General features: G+C 47.0%; 1 protein-coding gene across 1 annotated transcript in view; it reads right to left on the bottom strand.

Annotated features, from left to right (window-relative positions):
- Positions 1 to 773: 773 nt before the first annotated feature.
- Positions 774 to 22,785, bottom strand: part of CHMP4B (charged multivesicular body protein 4B) — a 40,539-nt gene continuing 18,527 nt past the window's right edge. The window contains exons 2-5 of the mRNA XM_008149722.3: positions 6,635 to 6,812; positions 3,321 to 3,435; positions 2,244 to 2,370; positions 774 to 1,027 (exon numbers count right to left, since the gene is read on the bottom strand). Coding sequence (XP_008147944.1) covers positions 960 to 1,027; positions 2,244 to 2,370; positions 3,321 to 3,435; positions 6,635 to 6,812 — 488 coding nt within the window. The 3' untranslated portion in view covers positions 774 to 959. The remainder of the gene's footprint in view (positions 1,028 to 2,243; positions 2,371 to 3,320; positions 3,436 to 6,634; positions 6,813 to 22,785) is intronic.

Raw genomic sequence — 22,785 nt, 5'->3', positions numbered from 1 at the left:
TCTAATAAGATACACTCTGCTCTTTGGTTCAAATTGTTGATTTAGGTCATGCTCAAGTCTTCTATATGTTTCCACAGGCTCCACTGGACCATGCTGGCCTGGAAAGGGTCAACTCCCAAAGCAAATGAGATTGATTGAACACAACGGCAAAGTATGAAAATTAATTGAGATATTTAATAGACAGTGCAAACCATAATTTCATCTGAATATAAATGTATGCACATGTTTCCAATGAGTTATCTATCAGTTATCACAAACAGCAACAAGGACCTTAGAGCTATGTTAGAAAAACATATAGCTGGAATTTAACTCTAACAATCTCACTTGTTCTCAAGAGAACACCATCCATTTCAAATCAGTGTCACAAACGTCAAAAGACCAGGGAAGTGGAAGTGAGGAGTGGGCTAGAATAGGAAACACGGGGGCCAGTACACAGGTGATGGACAGAAATACAGCTCTTGAGAAAACCAAAATCAGATGCATTATTACAGCTAAGGACAAGGAAAAGCCTATGGCTTTTAAAAAACGACTTTTCTGCCAGTACCATACAAGTCTTACAAAGAGATGTACGACAAGTCAACTGACTTAAAAGGACAGAGGCTACATTTTCAGATCATTTCAACTGCAAATGGTCGACCCTTTCCATTGAGGTTCAGCAGTGGAGTTAGCGTAGTCCAGAAGCTCAATGTTGGATTTGCAAATACAGTTTATTTTACAGAAATTCAACATTATAAACAGCAGGCACCTCCCATCCCACCCACCCACCCTTAACCCCGCCCACCCCGCTGGGTACAGACCATGCTATGCAGAGTGAGCAGTGATGCAGCCCTACTGCTTTGGAGGGAGATTCGAGAGCGATGGAACCTGCCTGTACCATGTCCTGCCTGCCCTGCACACGCAAACGCCTGCCCATTTGCAGGTCACCAGAGTCTGTCTGGGCCCAGCTTGCAATGGACCAGTTAATTAAAGGTTCCAGCCCAGTTCTCCAATTCCTTCATGTCGTCGTCTTCCTCTTCCTTCTTCTTGGCTGTGTGACAAGAGAAAAGGAAAATTAGAAGGGCTAGTTGTAGTCCTCTGAACTCATTCTGGCTGGGTGCCAGGACTGTGCCACATGGTGTCTGCAAAAACAGCCCTGCCCTTGCAGCCACCTCATCTCCAGGCTATCAGCAGACTGCCTCTCTGTGCCTAAAAGCTGCAACGTAAAACTCCAGATAACCAGGCACACTTTCCCCAGCACCTCCCTTCTACCAGCATCAGGGCCGGACAAAACAAGGATTCTACACTAAGAGTCAAGATTCAGGGGAGGCCTCAGTTCCAGAGCATCCAAGGTCAGGAAGAGAAGGAAAAATACCAGAGATCAAATCCTTGCCACCTCCCTTTCCCCCTCAAGTGTCTTGAACCACCTCTCCACACCTGTAGGCAACTTGCTGGACATTTGGACTCCTCTGCCCCTATTCCAGCCCCACCTGAAGAGCTGACTCAACTCGAAGGGCCATCTCCTCCTTGAAACTGGGAGAATGAGGTGACTACAGTCTGATCACACTCTGCTCCCCGGGTACTCTCTATACCAAATCAAACTGCTTCACCTTTTCTAGTTCTGTGTGGAATACTTCCACCCAAGGATAAAATAATCGGGGAGGGAAGGGGAAGGAGGAGCAGGCAGAAGGAAATGAAAGTTTTATAAAACCAGGACTTTAAAAAAGCCAAGCTATTTCCTTCCCACAGTGACGGCCTCCGAGGCTCCAGGCTTTTACAGGTGCATACAGCACAGGATTCTAGACAGGGAGCAAGAGCTGTCCTGGAATTAAACTCTCACACCTTCTCCCAGGCCTTATTTGGTGACACAGGGAAAATCATTCTGGGTTCTCAACTGGAGGTGATACCCTCCCACATCCCAAAGGGGACATCTGGCAATATGTGAAGATATTTTTGGTTGTCACAATTTGGGAAGGGATGCTACTGGCATCTAGTGGATAGAAGAGGCCAGGGATGCTGTTCAACATGCACAGTGTGCAGGACAGGCCTCCCACCCAGCCCCAGCCCTAAGGACAATCTGGCTATGTCAACAATGCCATGAATAAGAAACCCTGTTCTAGAGAGAAACTAGGATAGGGCATTTGTCTCGGGGCCATCACAACAGATCCCACCTGGTTCTCAACTCTGGGCAACTCTAGACCCAAACTGAAACCAAATGGTCACGTGGCATCATGGGTGTGTTGGGACTCTGGATAAGAAGTACTCACTGGGTTTTGATGGTAGAGCTATAGAGGGAACATTTGGTAGAGGAACTGTTTCAGGTCCACTGATTTCCAGCAAATTCTTGTCTAGTTCCTCCTGTTCTAGTTCTTCTAATTCTGCCATGAGTTCATCCTGGTAAAAAGAAACACAAGAATGAGAGAGATACCCTGGGGAATCCCAGCCTCCACAGCAGTACCTTTTGCCTGATGGCTAAGGGGACACACACCCCTTCTGAGAAGATCAGAGAAGAGATGAACTCCAAGTCCACACTCTGTGACTCAATTATCCTGAATTCGCTTCTATTGATGAACATAATACACAATTGAGCAATACTGATGTCTATGTCTATGTCTGCACTAGGCTGTGCACATCTTGAGAAAATGAATTGTATCCTTTCATCCTATTTCTTTGTCTCAGAACTGAGCGCACTAAGTGAATATGCAGAAATGTTTGCTGAATTGAAATAAACTTGCCTAGTCCATCAAACTCCAACTGGGAAACATGAAAACCCTGGTACTGGCAACCAAGGGTAGGAGCCACAGGCTGTTAAATCAGCTACACCATGGGAATCAGATAGCACAAAGAATCAGGTTCAATGGAGAGGGCCTGACCCTCAGTGGACTCAAATCTAAGGCAGAATGAAGTACCTTCAACAAGGTCTATTACTGTATTTCAAAAATCGATTTCTTCTTTGGTAACCCAATCATTGTTTAAAAATCTAAGGGACTCAGAGTCCTACTTGCTATAGCAGAAACTGGTAAGTTCCAGACCGATTCCCTCAGCACTCAGTTGTGCAGGTAACTACTTGTTGAAACCAATTATTGACCTAAAGCCCATTGTGGGGTCCCAACAAAGGTTCCTTTACTTCACCTAACCTTCTACCCCAAACAGTGAAAGCGTCCCTCAAATTAGAGAATTAGGGAGGGCTAATACCATGCCCTGTTTGTGCAAATCTCTGGAGGGATAAGAACTGGTGATTTCGAAACCACATTCTGCCTTCAAGAGAGCCTTCCTTCACTAGCACATCAAAGGGCAGCCGGTGTCATTTGTAAAGCTTGTGTGATCTGCATGAAAACACTCACCTCATCAAACTCTTCTCCAAACCCTACAGGTTTTGAAATCGCTGTTGAAATCTCCTCTGCAAGTTCTTGCTGGTCAGCAATGTCCTGCATTAACTCATCAACTTTATCGATGTCCCTGTAAATGAAATGGACAGATGTCATATTAACCATCCGTCTGTGAAGAGAGAGTCTGTGAGGCAGGAATAGAAACTCTCTACTCCACCCATCTGCTTCCCAGCTCCACCCCCTACAATTACTCTCTGCAAGGAATTTTTGTCTTTATTCTCTTCCGTTAGCCCTTTAAAACAGAGAACCACAGAATCAAGAGGATGGACGTGTCCTTAGATATCAACCTAATCCAACACCCTAAGGAAATAAGGTTTAGCAAAGCTAGGGGCTACAGTCATTGTCTCTCATGCAAACTAGTAAACATGTCAGATGAGACCACAGGACTTTAACTGCTGGGCCAATAGCTCTTCTTCAAGCTCAAGGGAAATTCTTGAACAGGGTCTATTACGGGGGAATGTGCTCTTTGTGTTATAGTGAAAGCAACAAATCATAGTCACAAATCAAAATGAGCCACACCACTTGACAGGTCCTTCCCATCTACTCAAATACATGTGTGGTCCTCTACTAGACTCCAAAGAAAAGGCAAAAATGCAGAATTATTTTCTATACTAGAGGCCCGGTGCACGAAATTCATGCACGGGAGAGGGGCAGGGGAGGCTGTCCTCAGCCCAGCCTGCACCCTCTCCAATCTGGGATCCCTAAATGGGTGGTTGGACATCCCTCTCACAATCCAGGACTGCTGGCTCCCAACTGCTCACCTGCCTCTGCCTGATTGCCCCTAACTGCTTCTGCCTGCCAGCCTGATCACCCCCTAACCACTCCCCTGCCAGCCTGATCGACGCCTAACTGCTCCCCAGCTGGCCCAATTGCTCCTAACTGCCCTCCCCTGCTGGCCTGGTCACCCCTAACTGCCTTCCCCTGCTGGCCTGGTCTCCCCCAACTGCCCTCCTCTGCTGGCCCGTTCACCCCTAACTGCCCTCCCTGCTGGCCTGATCACCCACAATTGCCCTCCCCTGCAGATCTGGTCTCCCCCAACTGCCCTCCTCTGCTGGCCTGGTCACCCCTAACTGCCCTCCCTGCTGGCCTGATCGCCCACAACTGCCCTTCCCTGCAGGCCTGGTCCCTCCAACTGCCCTCCCCTGCAGGCCTGATACCCCTCAACTGCCCTCCCCTGCAGGCCTGCCCCCGAACAACTGCCCTCCCCTGCAGTCCTGGTGTCCCCCAACTGCCCTCCCCTGCCGGCCTGGTCACCCCCAACTGCCCTCCCCTGCTGGCCTGGTCCCCCCCCGCAACTGCCCTCCTCTGCTGGCCTGGTCACCCCTAACTGCCCACAACTGCCCTCCCCTGCAGATCTGGTCTCCCCCCAACTGCCCTCCTCTGCTGGCCTGGTCTCTCCAACTGCCCTCCCCTGCAGGCCTGCCCCCCAACAACTGCCCTCCCTGCAGTCCTGGTGTCCCCCAACTGCCCTCCCCTGCCAGCCTGGTCACCCCCAACTGCCCTCCCCTGCTAGCCTGGTCCCCCCCCAACTGCCCTCCCCTGCAGGCCTGGGTCCCCCGCAACTGCCCTCCCCTGCAGGCCTGCCCCCCCCCAACTGCCCTCCCTTCCTGGCCTGGTCTCCCCTAACTGCCCTCCTCTGCTGGCCTGGTCACCCCTAACTGCCCACAACTGCCCTCCCCTGCAGGCCATCTTGTGGTGGCCATCTTGTGTCCACATGGGGCAGTCATGTTTGACCACATGGGGGTGGCCATCTTGTGTCTTAGAGTGACGGTCAATTTGCATATTACTCTTTTATTAGATAGGATACTGTCAATCTTAATCATATAAACATATAATTAACATAGTATATATACATATACTTCAAAGTATGCACAGTATTTACTGAGCTGTGCTCTGTACTAGCCATCCTGGAGAACACAGAAATGAAGCAGACATGGACCACACTCAGGAAGCTCAGTCCAATGAACATCCACCCTGAGATAACACCTCACTTATTTGAAGGCTACGTTTCCTGCAGCCCCACATTTCTAGAGCAAAGACCAGCAAACTTTTCCTGTAATGGGCCAAATAGTAAATTTTAGAATTTGTGGGCCATTTGATCTCTGTGGCAAATACTCAACACTGCATAGCACAAAAAAACAGCCACAGACAATATGTAAATTAATGGGCACAACTGTGTTTCAATAAAACTTTATTTACAAAAATAGGTAACGGGCCAATAGGCTACATTTTGCCAATCCCTATTCTATATCATGGCTGAGTACTCAAAAGGAAGCAAAATGGCGCTCTAAGCACTCCCAAATATATGCTACCAAGTTCAAGCACTAAAACAACTGCAACAATTTTGTTCATGGGAGAGGCCCTCGTTTGAAACCTAGTGTTACCCTTGCCTTTAATTACGATTGCAACAAGTTTGATTATCTAGTTTCTTAGGCCAAAGTATATGAGGAGTAGCCACCTAAAGCAGAGGCTGCTAAATCAAGAACATTATAAATAAGAGAGCCAAAGCCTGAAAGCAAGAGGGGGGGAGGCAGAAACTTCCATCAAAAGCATTCATAAGGCCCTAGCTGGTTTTGCTCAGTGGATAGAGCACCAGACTGTGGACTGAAGGGTCCTGGGTTCGATTCCAGTCCAGGGCACATGCCTGGGTTGCAGGCTCAAGTCCCAGTAGGGGGCGTGCAGGAAGGCAGCCGATCAATGATTCTCTCTCATCATTGATGTTTCTATCTCTCTCTCCCTCTCCATTCCTCTCTGAAATCAATAAAAATATTTTAAAAAAAAGAAAAAGCATTCATAAGAATAGAGAGATTCAATGCCCTTGGATGTACACTTTTCAGGGCCCCTGATAGCAGCAGGAAAAAGTCACAAACATTGGTTCTAGTCCTAGTTCTGTTCAAGCTCATACATAACCCAGGGCAAAGCACCTCCCCTCTCTGGGACATGACTTCCCCTCCTTGATAATCAGAGGCCTGGGTGAGGAGACCTTCTAAGAACCTTTCCAGCTTGAAACTCTGCTCATCACAATAACTCAGAATTACTCAGAAAATACTGCTTCACTCCATGAGATCTGCTTCCAAAGGCAGCAAGGTACATAATTCATTTCAGCAGGTACATAATTCATTTCAGTTTCAAAAAGAATGCAAATTAAACTCAGGTGCTTGAATGGATAAATCAAAGGGACTGCCAAGGCCATGGCCTGAGCTCCAGGCATTCCAGGGCCAGCACTGCCCTGCCACACGAGTGCCCCCCACCAGCCAGTGGCCACATACATGTTGTCGTGGGCAGCTTTCATAGCCTTGGCAGCATAGCCCATGTTCTTGAGCACCTCGGTGTTGGTATTGGCATTTTCCAGGGCCTCTCGCTGGAACTCGATGGTTGATAGTGTGCCGTCAATCTGTGCCAGCTGCTTTTCATACCTCTTCTTGCGCTTCAGTGCCTGGAGGGCTGCTGCATGGGGAGAAAACACGAGTTTCAGAGAGTCTAGACATGAGGTAATATTTTGGAATTCACCTGAGTCTTCTCTAATTTTTTTTAAAAATATTTTTTTCATTGATTTCAGAGAAGAAGTGAGAGGGAGAGAGAGATAGAAACATCAATGATGAGAGAGAATCACTGATTGGCTGCCTCCTGACTCTCCCTACTGGGGATTGAGCCCACAACCCGGGCATGTGCCCCTGACTGGACTCAAACCTGGGACCCTTCAATCTGCAGGCCAACGCTCTATCCACTGAACCATACCGGCTAGGGCTTCTCTCTAATTTTTTTTAAAAAATATGTTTTTATTGATTTGAAAGAGAGAGAAAGGGAAACGCTGATCAGCTGCCTTCTACACGCCCACTACTGGAAATTGAGCCCGTTACCAGGGCATGTGCCCTGACTAGGAATTGAACCAATGACCTCACTCAACGAACTGAGCCACAATGGCCAGGACTCTTCTAATTTTAATGGATGTACCTCAGTTGTTGCTCCCACTATAACACAAAGAACACATTCAGTTTTCTGAGAAACTATACAAAATTCACGTGCAACCAAGCACACAAGCAAAAGTTCACATTCTCTGATAGCACCTCCCACCACACACACACACACACACACACACACACACACACATCAAATCATAAAGAGGCATTCAGAGAAAGAATATGCTTTGAGGTCAAACTATTTTAGGTTCAAAACCCAGTTCACAGACTTAGGTGAGCTATTTAGCTTCCCCAATAGGTTCACAATGAGGAGTAAATGACAGAACATAGCATAACATTAAACAGTGGACACCAAAAAAAACCCAACAGCTCTAATTATGATAAGGCAGTTTTAAGGTATCATTTTATGTCAACTAAATTACAAAAACAGTAAATAATGACTATACCTAGTGATGGATCAGTTAGGGTTAAAATGCTATCTCACTGTACATAGCTGACAACTGTAACTTGTTATAATGCTTCTGAAAAGTAACATGGCAATACACAGCACCAGCCATAATGACACTCCTGTCCTCTGACTCAGTAACTTCCTTCTGGAAATGTATTTAACAAAAGCAGAAAGTCCCATGACTGAGGATGGTTACTATAGCATTCTCTATCATAGAAAACACAACAGAATAACGACAGAACTCCCTGTCAGGGACAAATCTAGTGTGACCATTTAGTCAAGTCAATGTCATCACCTATCTTGGTTTCTGGCATGTTAAGGCTATAGAGATAATCTTGTTTTAAGTCAGAGTCATGATAGGCAATTTAATCACGGTGAATTTGTGGCTGAGCAGGGGCCTAAACCACATTTCCCTACTCAAAACCCATGCTTCCTCCCTTACTGTCCCAATTCCCTCTTTACACTGAAAATGGTCTTTAGCACACATCTTAGATGGGTATCAAAGCCAGAAAGGAGGCTCTGCACAGACTCAAGAAGAATGAATGCACTGGGTTGGGAATGCTGCCCAGCCCCTGCCTTGGCCTGGACAGCACCAGCCACACATATGCACCCAAGCATGCATGCTCCTCATGCCTACGGGCTTCAGACTAGAGTCATCTCCTGTAGGCAAGAGTCAATCATTTCCTCCATATGTCACATGAATATGTTCCATGCTCCTTCCACTCACACTCCCTGTTAGCCTAGGATTGTGTCCTAAAAACCAGTTGCCAGCCCTAGCCGGTTTGGCTCAGTGGACAGAGCATCAGCCTGAGGACCAAAGGGTCCCAGGTTCGCTTCTGGTCAAGGGCACATGCCTGGGTTGCGGGCTCGGTCCAACGTGAAGGAGGCAGCCAATCAATGATTCCCTCTCATCACTGATGTTTCTATCTCTCTCTTCCTCTCCCTCTCTGAAATCAATAAAAATATGTATTTTTTAAAACAACAGTTGCCAAGGGAAAACAAGCTTGGCCTGCAGTCCATGGTTCCTGCAAAAGCAGCAAATAAAACCACCAGGAAAACTATTCCAGTCAAAGGACAAAGCAGGCTAAACAGAAATTGTAAAAAATCGGAAGAACAATAAAATGTGCCTCATTAGGACTTCTGGTCAAGATGGTGGCATAAGTAAATGCGGCACTCACATCTTTCCTCAACCACATAAAAATTACAACTAAACCACAGAACTGCCATTCAAAACCGCCTGAAATCTGGCTGAACAAAAGTCCTACAACTAGAGAATTAAAGAAGCCACATTGAGACTGGTAGGAAGGGCAGGGGCACGGAATGGGACAGTCCAATACCCACATGTGGCGGGTTGTTGTTTTTTTTTAAGCAGCAGTGATATCTTGGCTTCGGAGGTCTACATGAGGAGCAAGGGGTCCCAGTTCCACACCAGACCCCTCAGCCAAGTATTCCATTGCTGGGAGAAGAAGTCCCCATAACTTCGGGCTGTAAAAACCAGAGGCTGCTGGCCCTAGCTGGTTTGGCTCAGTGGATAGAACGTTGGCCTGCGGACTGAAGGGTCCCAGGTTAGATTCTGGTCAGGGGCACATGCTTGGACTGTGGGCTCGCTCCCCAGTGGGGGACATGCAGGAGGCAGCCAATCAATGATCTCTCTCATCATTGATGTTTCCATCTCTCTCTCCCTCTCCCTTCCTCTCTGAAATCAATAAAAATATTTAAAACAAAAAAACAAAACAGAGGCTGCTGGAGCCACAGGTGTTCCCCTTAAACAGCCGGCACATGAACTTACTTGGACTCACTCCCTCTGAGCTCTAGCGCTGGGGCACAAGCTTGAAAGGATCAGGGGACATACAGGGAAGAACTAAATGGTCTGGCATCAGAGTAAGAACTGGAGGTTGGGGGTCAGCTTTCTCCCAGACCAAAGTGCTGACAGAGAATATAGTTCCTATGCTGAGACATCCCCTGCCACAAAGCCAAATGGCAGGCGCCGCGGTATCTGAGTTTCCATCAACCTGGCTCATACTGTTCGCCTGGCCCTGGTGACTCCCTCTAACCCAATTTGCAGCCCCACCCAAGCTGTTTGCAGTGGTCTTTCCTGTCCTGGTTCAGGCTTCAGACTTTTCTAAAATCTCTCAAACAAGTAGCAGCTGGCCTCAGCATGCCCCCTACCCCCCTCTCTCTCTTTTTCCCCCTTTGATTTTTAGGAAGAGTGGAAAAGAGAAGGAAAGACAGAGAGAAACATCAATGTGAGAGAAACACATCGATTGGTTGCCTCCTGCATGAGCCTTGACCAGGGCCCAGGCCAGGGAGGAGCCTGCAACCAAGGTATGTGCCCTTGACTAGAATCGAACCCAGGACCCTTGGGTCCATAGGCCAACACTCTATCCACTGAGCCAAACCGGCTAGGGCCATACCTCTTAATAAGAGGCCCCAGGCCAGGCATTAGTAGCAGCCTGCCTTGCTTCACAGCTTGACCTCTCCTGGTCACGTCCAAGCCAAACACAAGTAGCAACCATCTGCAGATCGCTCTGTAGCTTGTGCCGGGTGGCCCCAGGCAGGACACAGGCAGTGGTTGAATTTGCACCTCCCAGGAGGCCCCAGAGCCAGTCCACCCAGTAGTCAGTTTCAGACCACACCAGATTACAACCCTACCACATCCACCAGCAACACACTCAAGGGGCAGACTCAGTGAGCACCAAAGCCCCACTGAAGCAAGTCCTGTCCCATAGGGGCATCTCCTGTGCAGCAGCTGTTCCACTGTAATGACAGCTGGTCCACACAGCCAATTGGCCTGGGGGGTCAGTCCCTCCCAGTGACGCAAACAGCAAACAAAGCTCAACTAAAATAGGACAGTGCACACAACCCACATAGGGGCATACCTAGAGTGCCCAGCTCAGGTGAGTGGGGAGGCTGAGCAACTGGGCCCTATAGGATACTTACTACACAAGGCCTCTATCAATTCCAGGAGACCTAGCAGCTCTACCTCATAATATATAGAAACAAATACAGGGAAACAGCCAAAATATAGAGACAAAGAAACATGTTGCAAATGAAAGAACAGAAGAAATCTCCAGAAAAAGAAATAAATGAAATGGAAGCAAGCAAACTACCAGATACAGAGTTCAAAACAATGGTTATAAGGATACTCAAGGAACTTAATGAGATCTTCAAGGAACTTAGTGACAACTTTAAGGAACTTAAGAGAGAACATCAACAATATAAAAAAGGACCAGTCAGAAATAAAACATACACTAACTGAAATGAAGAATCATTTATAGGGAATCAACAACAGAGTAGAGGACACCAAGAATCAAATTAGCGATGTGGAATATGAGGAAGCAAAAAAAACCCCAATCAGAACAATAAAAAGAAAAAGAATCCAAAGATATGAAGCTAGTGTAAGAAACCTCTGGACAACTTCAAGCTTACCAACATTTGCATCACAGGGGTGCTAGAAGGAGAGGGAGCAAGAAATTGAAAATCTATTTGAAAAAATAATGACAGAAAACTTCCCTTACCTGGTGAAAGCAGCAGACATACAAGTCCAGGAAGTGGAGAGAGTATCAAACATGAGAAACTCAAAGAGGCACACATCAAAACACATCATAATTAAAATGCCAAGGGTTAAAGACAAAGGGAGAATCTTAAAAGCAGATTCCTCAACATAAACTTTGCAGGCCAGAAGGGAGTGGAAAGAATATTCAAAGTGAAGAATAGCAAGGACCTACAACCAAGATTACTCTGCCCAGCAAAGCTCTATCATTTAGAACTGTAAGTCAGATAAAGAGCTTCACAGACAAGAAAAAGTAAAGGAATTCATCACCACCAAACCAGTATTACATGAAACGTTAAAGCGTCTTATTGAACAAGAACAAGAAGAGGAGAAGGAGGAGGAGGAGGAAAAAGATTAAAAATTTGAACAATAAAATGACAATAAATACATATCTATTCTAAAAATCAAAATAAACAAACAAGGAATCTAACAAACAAAATAAACTGATGAATAAAATAGAACCAGAGGCATGGAAACATGGAATGGACTAAAGAATCTCAGAGAGAGGGGGGGAGTGATGAGATTAACCAAAGAACTTATATTCATATATGCATTACTTATGGACACAGACAATAGGGTGGTGAAGGCCTGGGGTGGGGCGGGATCTGGGTGGAGGGAGACAATGAGGGGTGGGGGAGGAAGAGAAGGGACATCTATAATACTCTCAACAGTATTTTTTTTTAAATATGCCTCATTAAAAGCTGAAAAGCCACTGCACCTGTTATCTCCTTTGATTCTAGTGTGAATGGTCGGTGACTAAGAAATCCAACCTGCAGTCACACTCAGGGTCCCCAAGACCCCTTACTGAACACCATCACCTTCTGCTAGTACTAAGTCATACATGCTATATATGTACCTCACAACAACAACCCTTTAAGGTCAAAATAACCACCCTTTTTAGTAGATGAGGAAACTGAGGTTCAGAGAGGTCATTAACTCAGGTCACTAGGTGACAAGAAGCAGAACCTCAGTTTCCTCATCTGATAAAAAGGGTGATTATTTCTACCTTAAAGGGTTGCTGTGAGGTACGTATATAGCACGGCCCTTCATTGTTCCCCCTTCCCACCTGTAGAATTCACACAGTCTCTTCCCCTCCATGCAGTGAACTCTCCAGGATGGTGTCTGGCAGGGATAGTTGATTTGTTTAGCCTAATCTAACTTCTGTGTGCATTTCTCAAGTAACTGAGAACTCCTAAGAGAAAGGGTACATGATTAATTTTCCTCCTCCATACATGATTTGAGTAAAGTAACCTTAAAATTAGACATGGGGTCAGCATTCGGGCTGCAGAATATGTGCAAACATATTCACAGCACTGGAAATACATCTGTATCTTACAATATTCCTCCATCCCAACCTTATTTCTAACCAACAAAATGTGCTTCCATATGTAGCCAAAGTCTAAAGAGTCAAGCCCAATATCTTACATAAATATTTGCTGGCTCTTAGGTTCTTGTCTTGTACTTCTCCAAATTCCTGATGGCTGATTAAAAAAACAAGTACTATTGTCATCACAAGAAAATAAATTAATCACTATGAGGTGATGGATGTTAACTAAACTTATTGTAGTAATCATGTTATAATCCTATATAATTAATGAAAGCATACGTGGTGTTGCACGATGTGGTCATAAGATGGCCGCCCCCACGTGGTCATAAGATGGCCGCCACAAGATGGCCACCCCACGTCGTCACAAGATGGCTGCCACAAGATGGCCACCCCCACATCATCACAAGATGGCTGCCACAAGATGGCTGGCAGGGAAGGGCAGTTGGGTGCAAGATCAGGCCAGCAGGGGAGGGCAATTAGGGGCAAGAGCAGGCCGGCAGAAGGCAGTTGGGGGCAACCAGGCCAGCAGGGGAGGGCAGTTGGGGGCAATAGGGCCAGCAGGGGATCGGTTAGGGGGCGATCAGGCAGGCAGGCAGTCGAGCGGTTAGGAGCCAGCAGTCCCGGATTGTGAGGGGGATGTCTGACTGCCGGTTAGGCCCAGCAGTCGGACATCCCCCAAGGGGCCCCAGATTGGAAAGGGTACAGGCCAGGCTGAGGGACACCACCCCCTCGTACATGAATTTCGTTCACCGGGCTTCTAGTCATAATAATAAAAAGCCAAGAGGCATCACAACCAAAATGACCAAACAAACCGTCACCAGAAGGTGCATGGAGCACCTCTCGGCCATAACGAACTAACAACTGGTTGCTATGACGCCCACTGTGGCTAGCGACCGGCCTGATCAGGAGGTGGGGCCGGCAGCCAACCTTGAGACCCCTTCCCCCTGCCGGCCTGCCCCTGCTTGGACTCTCCCACCCCAATCAAGAGCCAGGCCTGCCAGCCAAACGCCCCCTCCCTTCCCCCCACCCCCGCCACCCGCGCCCCCATCAGCCCGCCCCAGCACGATAGGCCCGCAGCCCCTCCCCTCGGCTACCCACCCCTGATCGCACCCCACCCCCCAATTGGGGGGGGCTGAGCAGCCAACCTCCTGCAGCCCCTCCCCATGGCCAGTCACATCCCTGATGGACCCCCACCACCCTGATTGGCCCACAGCCCCTCCCTCTGGCCAGTCCCACCCCTGATCGCCCCCCAACCCCAATAGGGGGCAGGGCTGGCTGACCAATATCCTGCAGCCCCTCCCTCTACCTGGCCCCACCCCAGATTGGCCTCCCCACCCCAATCAGGGGCAGGGCCAGCCGGCCAACCACCCATGGCCCCTCCCCCAGGTGGCTGGCCCCCAATCAGCACCTCCTACCCACCCCTTTCAGGGGAGGGGCCAGCCGGCCCACTGCCCACAGCCCCTCCCCATGGCCAGCCCCAGCCCCAATCAGCGCCCCAACCCCAATCGAGGACAGGGCCTGCTGGCCAATTGCCTGCAGCCTCTTCCCCCAGCCGGCCCGGCCCTGATCCAGGCAGGCCGGCTGGCCAACCTCCCGTCATCTCCTCCTCCCACAGGCCCAGCCCTGACCCACCCTGATTGAGGCCAGGCCAGCTGGACCCCACCCATGGGCCTCTAGTCCATATATATAAAACCCTAATATGCAAATAGACCGAACGGCAGAACTACTGAACAACCGGTCATTATGACATGCACTGACCACCAGGGGGTGCGCGCGGAACATGGCAGGCATCGGCAGCAGGCGGCAGAGCACAGAACATGGTGGGCATTGGCCGCGGTGGGATAGTGGAGCAGGTGAGTGGGGGCGCCAGACCAAGGCAGGGCGCTGGTCGCTGTCATCAGAGCAAGCCTCAGGTAGTTACTGAAAATTCTTTGCTCCAATGTGACGCGGTCCCACCAGGTGCTCACACCTGCTGCCAGTGCCTGCACCTGCTGCTGACGCCGGCCCCAATCACACCTCAGGGCTTCTCCACCTCCCCCTGCTCCTGAGGAGCAACTGGGGCAGCAGCTGCCACTCACACCCGCTGACGGCGCCGGTCCCGCTCACGGCATGCCATCAGTGGATGTGAGTGGGGCCAGCACTGTCAGCACATGGGAGTGGTGGTGGCGGGAGCGGGGCTGCTGGCAGACAGGGGAACGGGGCTGTGGTGGGAGGGGCCGGGCGGGGGTGTGGAGGATGTGCCAAGACCCGCCCCTGTGCCCACTGTAGCCTCTCGGCCCACAATTCCTTTCAAGATGCATGAATCCGTGCACTGGGCCCCTAGTATTATATATGTATATCAAATCAATATGTTATACACCTAAAACTAATACAATATTATGTCAATTATATCTCAATAACACTGAGGGGAATGGAAAAAATAACCCAAGTACTGAGTTAACAAGGAGTGCATAAAAACCAAATAATCAAAGAAGGGGCATACAAAGAGATCCCTTTTCTGCCAAAGAACTTCAGTGTCATTCATAAGCACAATGGCTTTAACAACTGAAATCTAACCCAGACCAATAGAAGTTTAAAAGGTTGCTTTTAGATGGGGAAAAAAAGACTTCAGAATCTCCATATTTAATTATGCCTTTGCTGGTTCCAAGATGGTAATTACAGAATCTAATAACCAGCTTTACTGGCTCTGAAAGATAAAAGCAAAAACAACTCCAACCATGTAAAAATAAACACTGGTCTCCAGACAGTTGCTTCATTAGACACTTTGAACAGCTACCTGAAGAAAAAACACAGAAGAGATACCCTAAAAAGCAGAGAGACCAGTGGAAAAGACATTCACCCAAGACCAGAAACTCCTTCTGCAAAGGCATCTGTTAGTAACTGTACAGAAACCATTTTCAGAGAACACACCAGTTCAATACAACTAGATAGGGTGTTCCTTTCTTCTAGGCAAAGACAGACTTGACTTCTCTTTGAAGAGTTTCTGAGGAGTGTCAGTTTGCTTGCCCCGATTTGGGGCAGTTAGTATAGGATCATTAGCCCAAGGCATCTCAATAGATGCTTAGAAGTCATAACTGTACACTCATTACTTGTATACAGAGAGATTTGGGCATTGGTGGAAAAGAAGGTCCAGTAATACCATACGCTCTCACTAACTGAATGACGGTGTCTACAGTTCTTTCAAAGACCCAAGGTTCTACATCTGAATTCATCTAGCAAAAGGCATAAGAGCTGAGAGGGAAGGAAGAGAGTACTGCTACTTTCTCAGTCTCAGCATAACTACACAGCAAACATGAACATACACACAAATGTAACATTAAGTGAGAATTCTGAAGAACTTTCAGCAGCCTGGTCATGGCAGGGTTTCTGGCAGGCAGGGTGCTGAGTAAAGCTGAGGGAATAATCATTCAGATTCTCCTTTCTCATTATGCCCATAAATAAACCTAAGATATTCAGGGTACTATGTCTCAGGGTACTCAGGTGGGTCCAGTTAGTTACAGGGCCTGCTCTTCAGCCATATTGGAAAACCTCTTAATTCATGGGTTTGGGGTATTCAGAAGGGTCTTGTCTCAATAGTAGGGTCTAGCCCTATCTATAATAATAAAAGCATAATATGCTAATTAGATCCGACATCCTTCCGGACGTCCTTCCGGATGAAGCCACAGTAGCGGGGGCAGAGGCAGCCGCCGTGGCAGCGGGGGCTGAGCCCCTTGCATGAATTTTGTGCATTGGGCCTCTAGTCCTATCCTATATAATAAAAGCCTAGCCCTAACTGGTTTGGCTCGGTGGATAGAGCGTCGCCTGCAGACTGAAAGGTCCCAGGTTCGATTCCGGTCAAGGGCATGTACCTTGGTTGCGGGCACATCCCCAGTGGGGGTTGTGCAAGAGGCAGCTGATCGATGTTTCTCTCTCATCAATGTTTCTAACTCTCTATCCCTCTCCCTTCCTCTCTGTAAAAAAATCAATAAATTTTTTAAAAAATTAAAAATAAATAAAAGCCTAATATGCTAAGTGTCCAGTTGTCCATCCGTTCAACCAATCAAAGCATAATATGCTAATGATATGCTAAGGTCGCTCAACTGCTTGCTATGACGTGCACTGACCACCAGGGGTAGACAGTCGACCAGCTGACCAGTCGCTATGACGTGCACTGACTACCAGGGGGCAGGTGCTCTGACCGGAAGGTTAGCTTGCTGCTGGGGTCCAGCTGATCTGGACTGAGCGAGATGGGCTGGACACACCCTAGAGTCCTTTCGCGGTCCCTCCCCGGCTGGCCAACCTTCTGCGTCCCTCCCCAGCCCCAATCATGTACCAGTGAGGTCCCTCAGCTTCACCTGTGCCCTCTCGCAATCTGGGACCCCCTCGGGGGATGTTGGGAGAGCTGGTTTCGGCCCGATCCCGCAGGCCAGGCCAAGGAACCCCACTGGTGCACAAATTCGTGCACCAGGCCTCTAGTATTAGATAAACATTGAGCTGGGTCCACCTAACAAATCTTAAAAACAAGACCAAAAAGGACAAACTGTTACAGAGGAAATAAACTATTCCCAAACAAAGCTTGAGTTTATAGAAATATAGAAATACCCAGTACCCAACAAGGTAAAATTTACATTCAACACCCAATCAAAAGTTACCATGTGAAGAAGCAGGTGAATACTATCCGCAACACAAAGAAAAATAAAATAAAATCCAAGTAACCCAGAACTAATACAGATAGTTAGCAATTTGTTATGGAAGCGGGGACAAAAATGATACACTCCCAAGGTTGAAGGAACTCACTAATCATCAGAGAGGACAAGGTGATATGATGACGGAGGTAACAACAGGGCACTCTGGGAGCCTAGAGGAAGAGAACCTAATCTTTGGAGCTATCACATATTTAAAGGATGATAAAAGATAGACAAGAGGGACATATCCCAGGCAGGAGGAAAAGAGAGGCATGAGAAAATGGGGGAGGGGCAAGGAACGATAAAAAGTTCCAGAAAGAAACTCAAGACCAGTCTTCTATGTCTTGTTAAGGAGCTGTTGGAGTTGATCCCAGGGTTAGAGGGAAGCTATTGAAAGATGAAAGATGAAGCAAAAACATGATCGGATTTGCATTTCAGAAAGATCCCTCTGGCTGCTACGGGGAGAAAGGACTGGCAGCCACTGTACTAATCCACAGGGTTTGGATTTCAAGGGCCTGAACTAAGGCCAGAGCAGAGGATCTGACCAGGAGAGGATCAACTTGAGAGACACTAGAAGACTCCATGGGCCTGTAAACCTGTTTGAATATGCAGGGTAAAGAAATGAAGAGGAAGTCAGAAACAAAGTATAGGTTCCTGAAAGGAGAACCTGGATGGCTGAGATGCCATTTCTCTGAGAGACTAGTGACTTAGAGGACAGAAGCTGGGTCAGGAAAGAAGAAACCATTCCCCCCAGGTCTTTCTGTAAGGCTCTGAACTTCAAAATTTAGATCAGTACCTGAAATCTGAATTAACATTTTCTAAATCCATATGATCAAGATAGAAAAGTTCAGGAATTTCTGAGTGGTTCAAATCTAAATATTTCTTATTAAACTGTAAAGAGCACAGGATTCAAAGGTAACCTAACCGTTACCATTTATGTATGTATGTGTCAGGAGAATATCTAGTACGTGTTTGTAATTTACAGAGACTATCTTTGGTCCTTATAATTGGTTACTCTGGGAGAAACCCTGAATGGCTAGGGCAGGGAAGGAACTTTGCAAATTATGTACTATTTGCAATACATCTAATCAAAATAAACAAAAAAGTAACTTAAATGAAATAGCCAATTTCTTCCCCATCCCTAGATATGGAAAGGCAGTTATAGTTAAAATAGCAAACATTTACTTAGAACAATTTAACTATGCCTGGCACTAGATCTGTGGTCTGGTCCCACCAGTGGATTAAAGGCATTGATTATGCTCCTCTCCCCAATCTCTCAACACGCCAGGTCGGAGGCTAGATGCTCTTAGCTGGGCTTACAGGGGGTGACTAGGTCCTTGGCTTCCATTCCCAGGCTGGGATGAAATGGTTCTTTTCTGACTGGCTTTTCTTCCTCCACTTCCAACTGAACCCACACCAACAAGAGCCCCCTTCTGCCTGAGCAAGCATGAAAGCACCCTGGCAACTGCGATGACAACAGAGGTCAGGGCTGGGGTTTTTTTGTAGGGAAGTAGGAAGGGGGACATTGCCAGCAGAAAAACACTTTCCAGTGTTTTTCCAAAGCAAGAGGAAAACCAAATCTTTTCTCCTTTTAGAATCAGACAGACATGATGAGGGATTGTAGAGACAAATCACTCTCCTTGACCAAATAGAAGCAAGGGCTGAAGGGCAAAAGGAGCCACAAGAACCTGGTGACTTCCTTGGGGGGGGGGGGGGGAGGGATGGACGGATGACACTTGCCTTGGTCCCCCCAAAATGGGGACACAGCATCTCAGAGTCCTGGAACCCTAGTGCACATCTCTATTTTCACACTGCCTGTAATTTAATTAGAATGGGAGCTCCTGGACGAAGGGACTATCTCCCTATCTCAGTATCCTTGGTACAGAGTAGGTGCTCAGAGAAATGGTTGGCTGCACAAACATACTCTTGGAGAGTAAATCTGACCTTGTTTCATTTGTTTCTAGGGCAAAGGAGACTAAGGAGAAAATAAAACAAATGGGACTACATCAAAATAAAAAGTTACTGAACAGCAAAAGAAACCATCAACAAAACGAAAAGGGAACCCAATGTATGGGAGAACATATTTGGCAATGATACATTTGATAAAGGGTTACTTTCCAAAATATAAAAGGAACTCATACAACTTAACAAAAAGAAGACAAACAATCCAATTAAAAAATCAGCAAAGGACCTAAATAGACACTTCTCCAAAGAGGGCATACAGCTAGCCAAGAGCCATGTGAAAAAATACTCAAAGTCACGAATCATCAGGCAGATGCAAATTAAAATGACAATGAGGTATCACCTCACACCTGTCAGAATGACTACCATCAACAAATCAACAAATGACAAGAGCAGGCAAGGATGTGGAGAAAAGGGAACCCTAAGTACACCGCTGGTGGGAATGCAGACTGGTGTAGCCATTATGGAAAACAGTATGGAGTTTCCTCAAAAAATTAAATAAGGAACTGCCATTTGACCCAGTAATCCCACTTCTAGGAATATATCCTAAGAAATCCGAAACACCGCCCTGACCGGTTTGGCTCAGTGGATAGAGCGTCAGCCTGTGGACTGGAGGGTCCCAGGTTCGATTCCAGTCAAGGGCATGTACCTTGGTTGCGGGCACATCCCCAGTAGGGGGTGTGCAGGATGCAGCTGATCAATGTTTCTCTCTCATTGATGTAACTTTCTATTCTTCTCCCTTTCTCTCTGTAAAAAATCAATAAAATATTATTTAAAAAAAAAAAAAAAAGAAATCCGAAGCACCCCTATGTTCATAGCAGCACAATTTACAATAGCTAAGATCTGGAAACAGCCCAAGTGTCCATCAGTAGATAAGTAGATAAAAAAGCTGTAGTACATTTACACCATGGAATACTATGCAGCAGTAAAAAAGAAGGATCACTTATCCTTTGAGATAGCATGAAGGGAACTGGAGTGTATTATGCTAAGCAAAATAAGCCAGTCAGAGAAAGACAACTATCACATGATCTCACTCATATGTGGAATCTAATGAACAAAATAGATCCAGAAACACAGAAGCATAGAACAGACTGCAGAATCTCAGAGGGAAGGTGGGGGGAGGGCCTGGGTGGAAAGAGATCAACCAAAGAACTTGTATGCAATAATCCATGGACACAGACAATAAGGTGTCTGAGGCTGGGGAGTGAGGAAGGGGAGCCAGGGGCAAGCTGGAAGGGGTCAATGGGGGGGAAAATGGGGACATATGTAATACTTTCAACAATAAAGATTTAATTTTTTTAAATGGTAACTTTTATGTTATATATACTTTAACACAAAAAATATATATATAGCCGAAACCGGTTTGGCTCAGTGGATGGAGCGTCGGCCTGCGGACTGAAAGGTCCCGGGGTTCGATTCCGGTCAAGGGCATGTACCTTGGTTGCGGGCACCTTCCCAGTAGGGGGTGTGCAGGAGGCAGCTGATAGATGGTTCTCTCTCATCGATGTTTCTAATTCTCTCTCTCTCCCTTCCGCTCTGTAAAAAAGTCAATAAAATATATTTTTTAAAAAAAAAATATATATATATATATAGGTCGGTTCATGAGTTTGCTATCTGGTCTTCCCTGCTGAACAATCCTATATAATAAAAGCCTAATATGTTAAGTGTCTGGTTGTCCAGTCATCCGTTCAACTAATCAAAGTGTAATATGCTAATGATATGCTAAGGTCGCTCAACTGCTAGCTATGACATGTACTGAACACCAGGGGACAGATAGTCGACCAGTCGACTAGTCACTATAACGTGCACTGACCACCAGGGGGCAGATGCTCCAACCAGTAGGTTAGCTTGCTGCTGGGGTCCGGCTGATCAGGACTGAGTGAGACAGGGCAGACACGCCCTGAAGCCCTCCCAAGGTTCCTCCCTGGCTGGCCAACCTCCCGTGTCCCTCCCCAGCCCCGATTGTGCAACGGTGGGGTCCTCTGGCCTGGCCTGCACCCTCTTGCAATCCCCTCAGGGGGATGTCAGAGAGCCAGTTTCGGCCCAATCCCACAGGCCAGGCCGAGGGACCCCCCCTGGTGCACGAAGCCTTTAGTGTAGTTTATAACCATACTAGAAGCCCAGTGCACGGATTTGTACACTGGTGGGGGGTGAGGTCTACGGGGATTGGTCCACTGTGGAGGTGCCACTCCTCCCAGTTGGGAGCAGCCACTCATCCCAGTCAGCTGAGTGGCTTTCACACTGTGAGAGCACATTGACCACCAGGGGGCAGCTCCTGTGTTGAGTGTCTGCCCCCTGGTGGTCAGTGCGCATCATAGAGACTGGTCATTCTGGTCATTCTGCCATTCAGTCGCTGGGCTTTTATAGATATAGGTATGTGAGAATAACAAAACCGGAGCACTAACTCCAAACTGCACAGAATAACCAGAAACCAAAATACTTGGGGGGAAATAATTTATATTCTCTTAAACAATATGTTGAAGTGCTAGATTATAATCCAATTGGTTAGAAAAGAATGTGAAGAAAGGAATGTCAGAAAGCAGGCTTCCTACCAAGGCTCAGGGTCTCCTTGTAGCAATTAGAAAACAAAAGATGAGGATAAATGCTGAAAATTCTCCAGCCAATTAAAATCCCTTATCCTGGCTTCAGTAGCCCCTTTACAGTAGGGCTCCCAGGACCCTCCACACAGATGATTGACAGGCAGCCTCAGAGTCTTCTCTGTCTCCCCACCTCTGGCAGTTTGGTTTTTCTGGCTCCAAATGTTAAGGGGAAAATGCCACTCCATTCACCCTTTGCCTTCTGCCTCATCACCACCCTCTCCCAGCCAAGCTTCCTTCCAAATCCCGCTGAGCATTCTGTACCCCAACAGACAGTTCTGGTTCCAGCTCTCTGGTCAAATCAAAGACTTAATTTTCCTTATCTGTAAAATGGGAGTAGGGAATGAACCCACATGATCGAAGTCTCATGTTTCCCAGACACAGTAACTCATCAGCAATTGAATATGGTCAGCTAGGCTGAGCCATTCACCCTTCTTTCTTTCTTATCTACTGTCTACACATGAACAAGATATAGCTCTATAATGTCTAGTTGTCCTAGCATGTCTTCATGCTGACTGCCAGACATTGGTCTTCACGACTTTGGAGACTATTTCTTTAAAGAAAGGGATCATTCTGTATCTGCTTTGGACATGACTTTTTCCCTCCTACCAATCACAGAGCTGGATGCCTTTATTAGAAACTAAAACAAAACCAAATAAAAACTGCTTTCTCATACATGAAAAAGATCAGGAAAGTCCTTCTTGGATCTGTTTGCACTTAAGATACAGAAAATCATATTTTAAACTCCTGGATCAAAGTGGGCAGAAAAATTCAGGCCAAAATTAACTCAAGGTAGACTGACTTGTGGGCTTATGGGTCTTATAAGTCTTAAAATCCACGACAGAAGGAAGTCAGCTCCTAAGAGCCTGGGGGGCCAAAGAAGCGGGAGAAAGTGCCTCTTGTGTTTGCTTTCCTCCATACTGCCTGTGTTCTCTCCTGTTTCCCAAAA

The sequence above is a fragment of the Eptesicus fuscus genome, chromosome 12, assembly GCF_027574615.1.
Source record: "Eptesicus fuscus isolate TK198812 chromosome 12, DD_ASM_mEF_20220401, whole genome shotgun sequence".
Taxonomy (NCBI): Eukaryota; Metazoa; Chordata; class Mammalia; order Chiroptera; family Vespertilionidae; genus Eptesicus; species Eptesicus fuscus.
The sequence above is the reverse complement of the archived record's forward strand: the minus strand, read 5'-3'. Positions and strand labels throughout refer to the sequence as shown.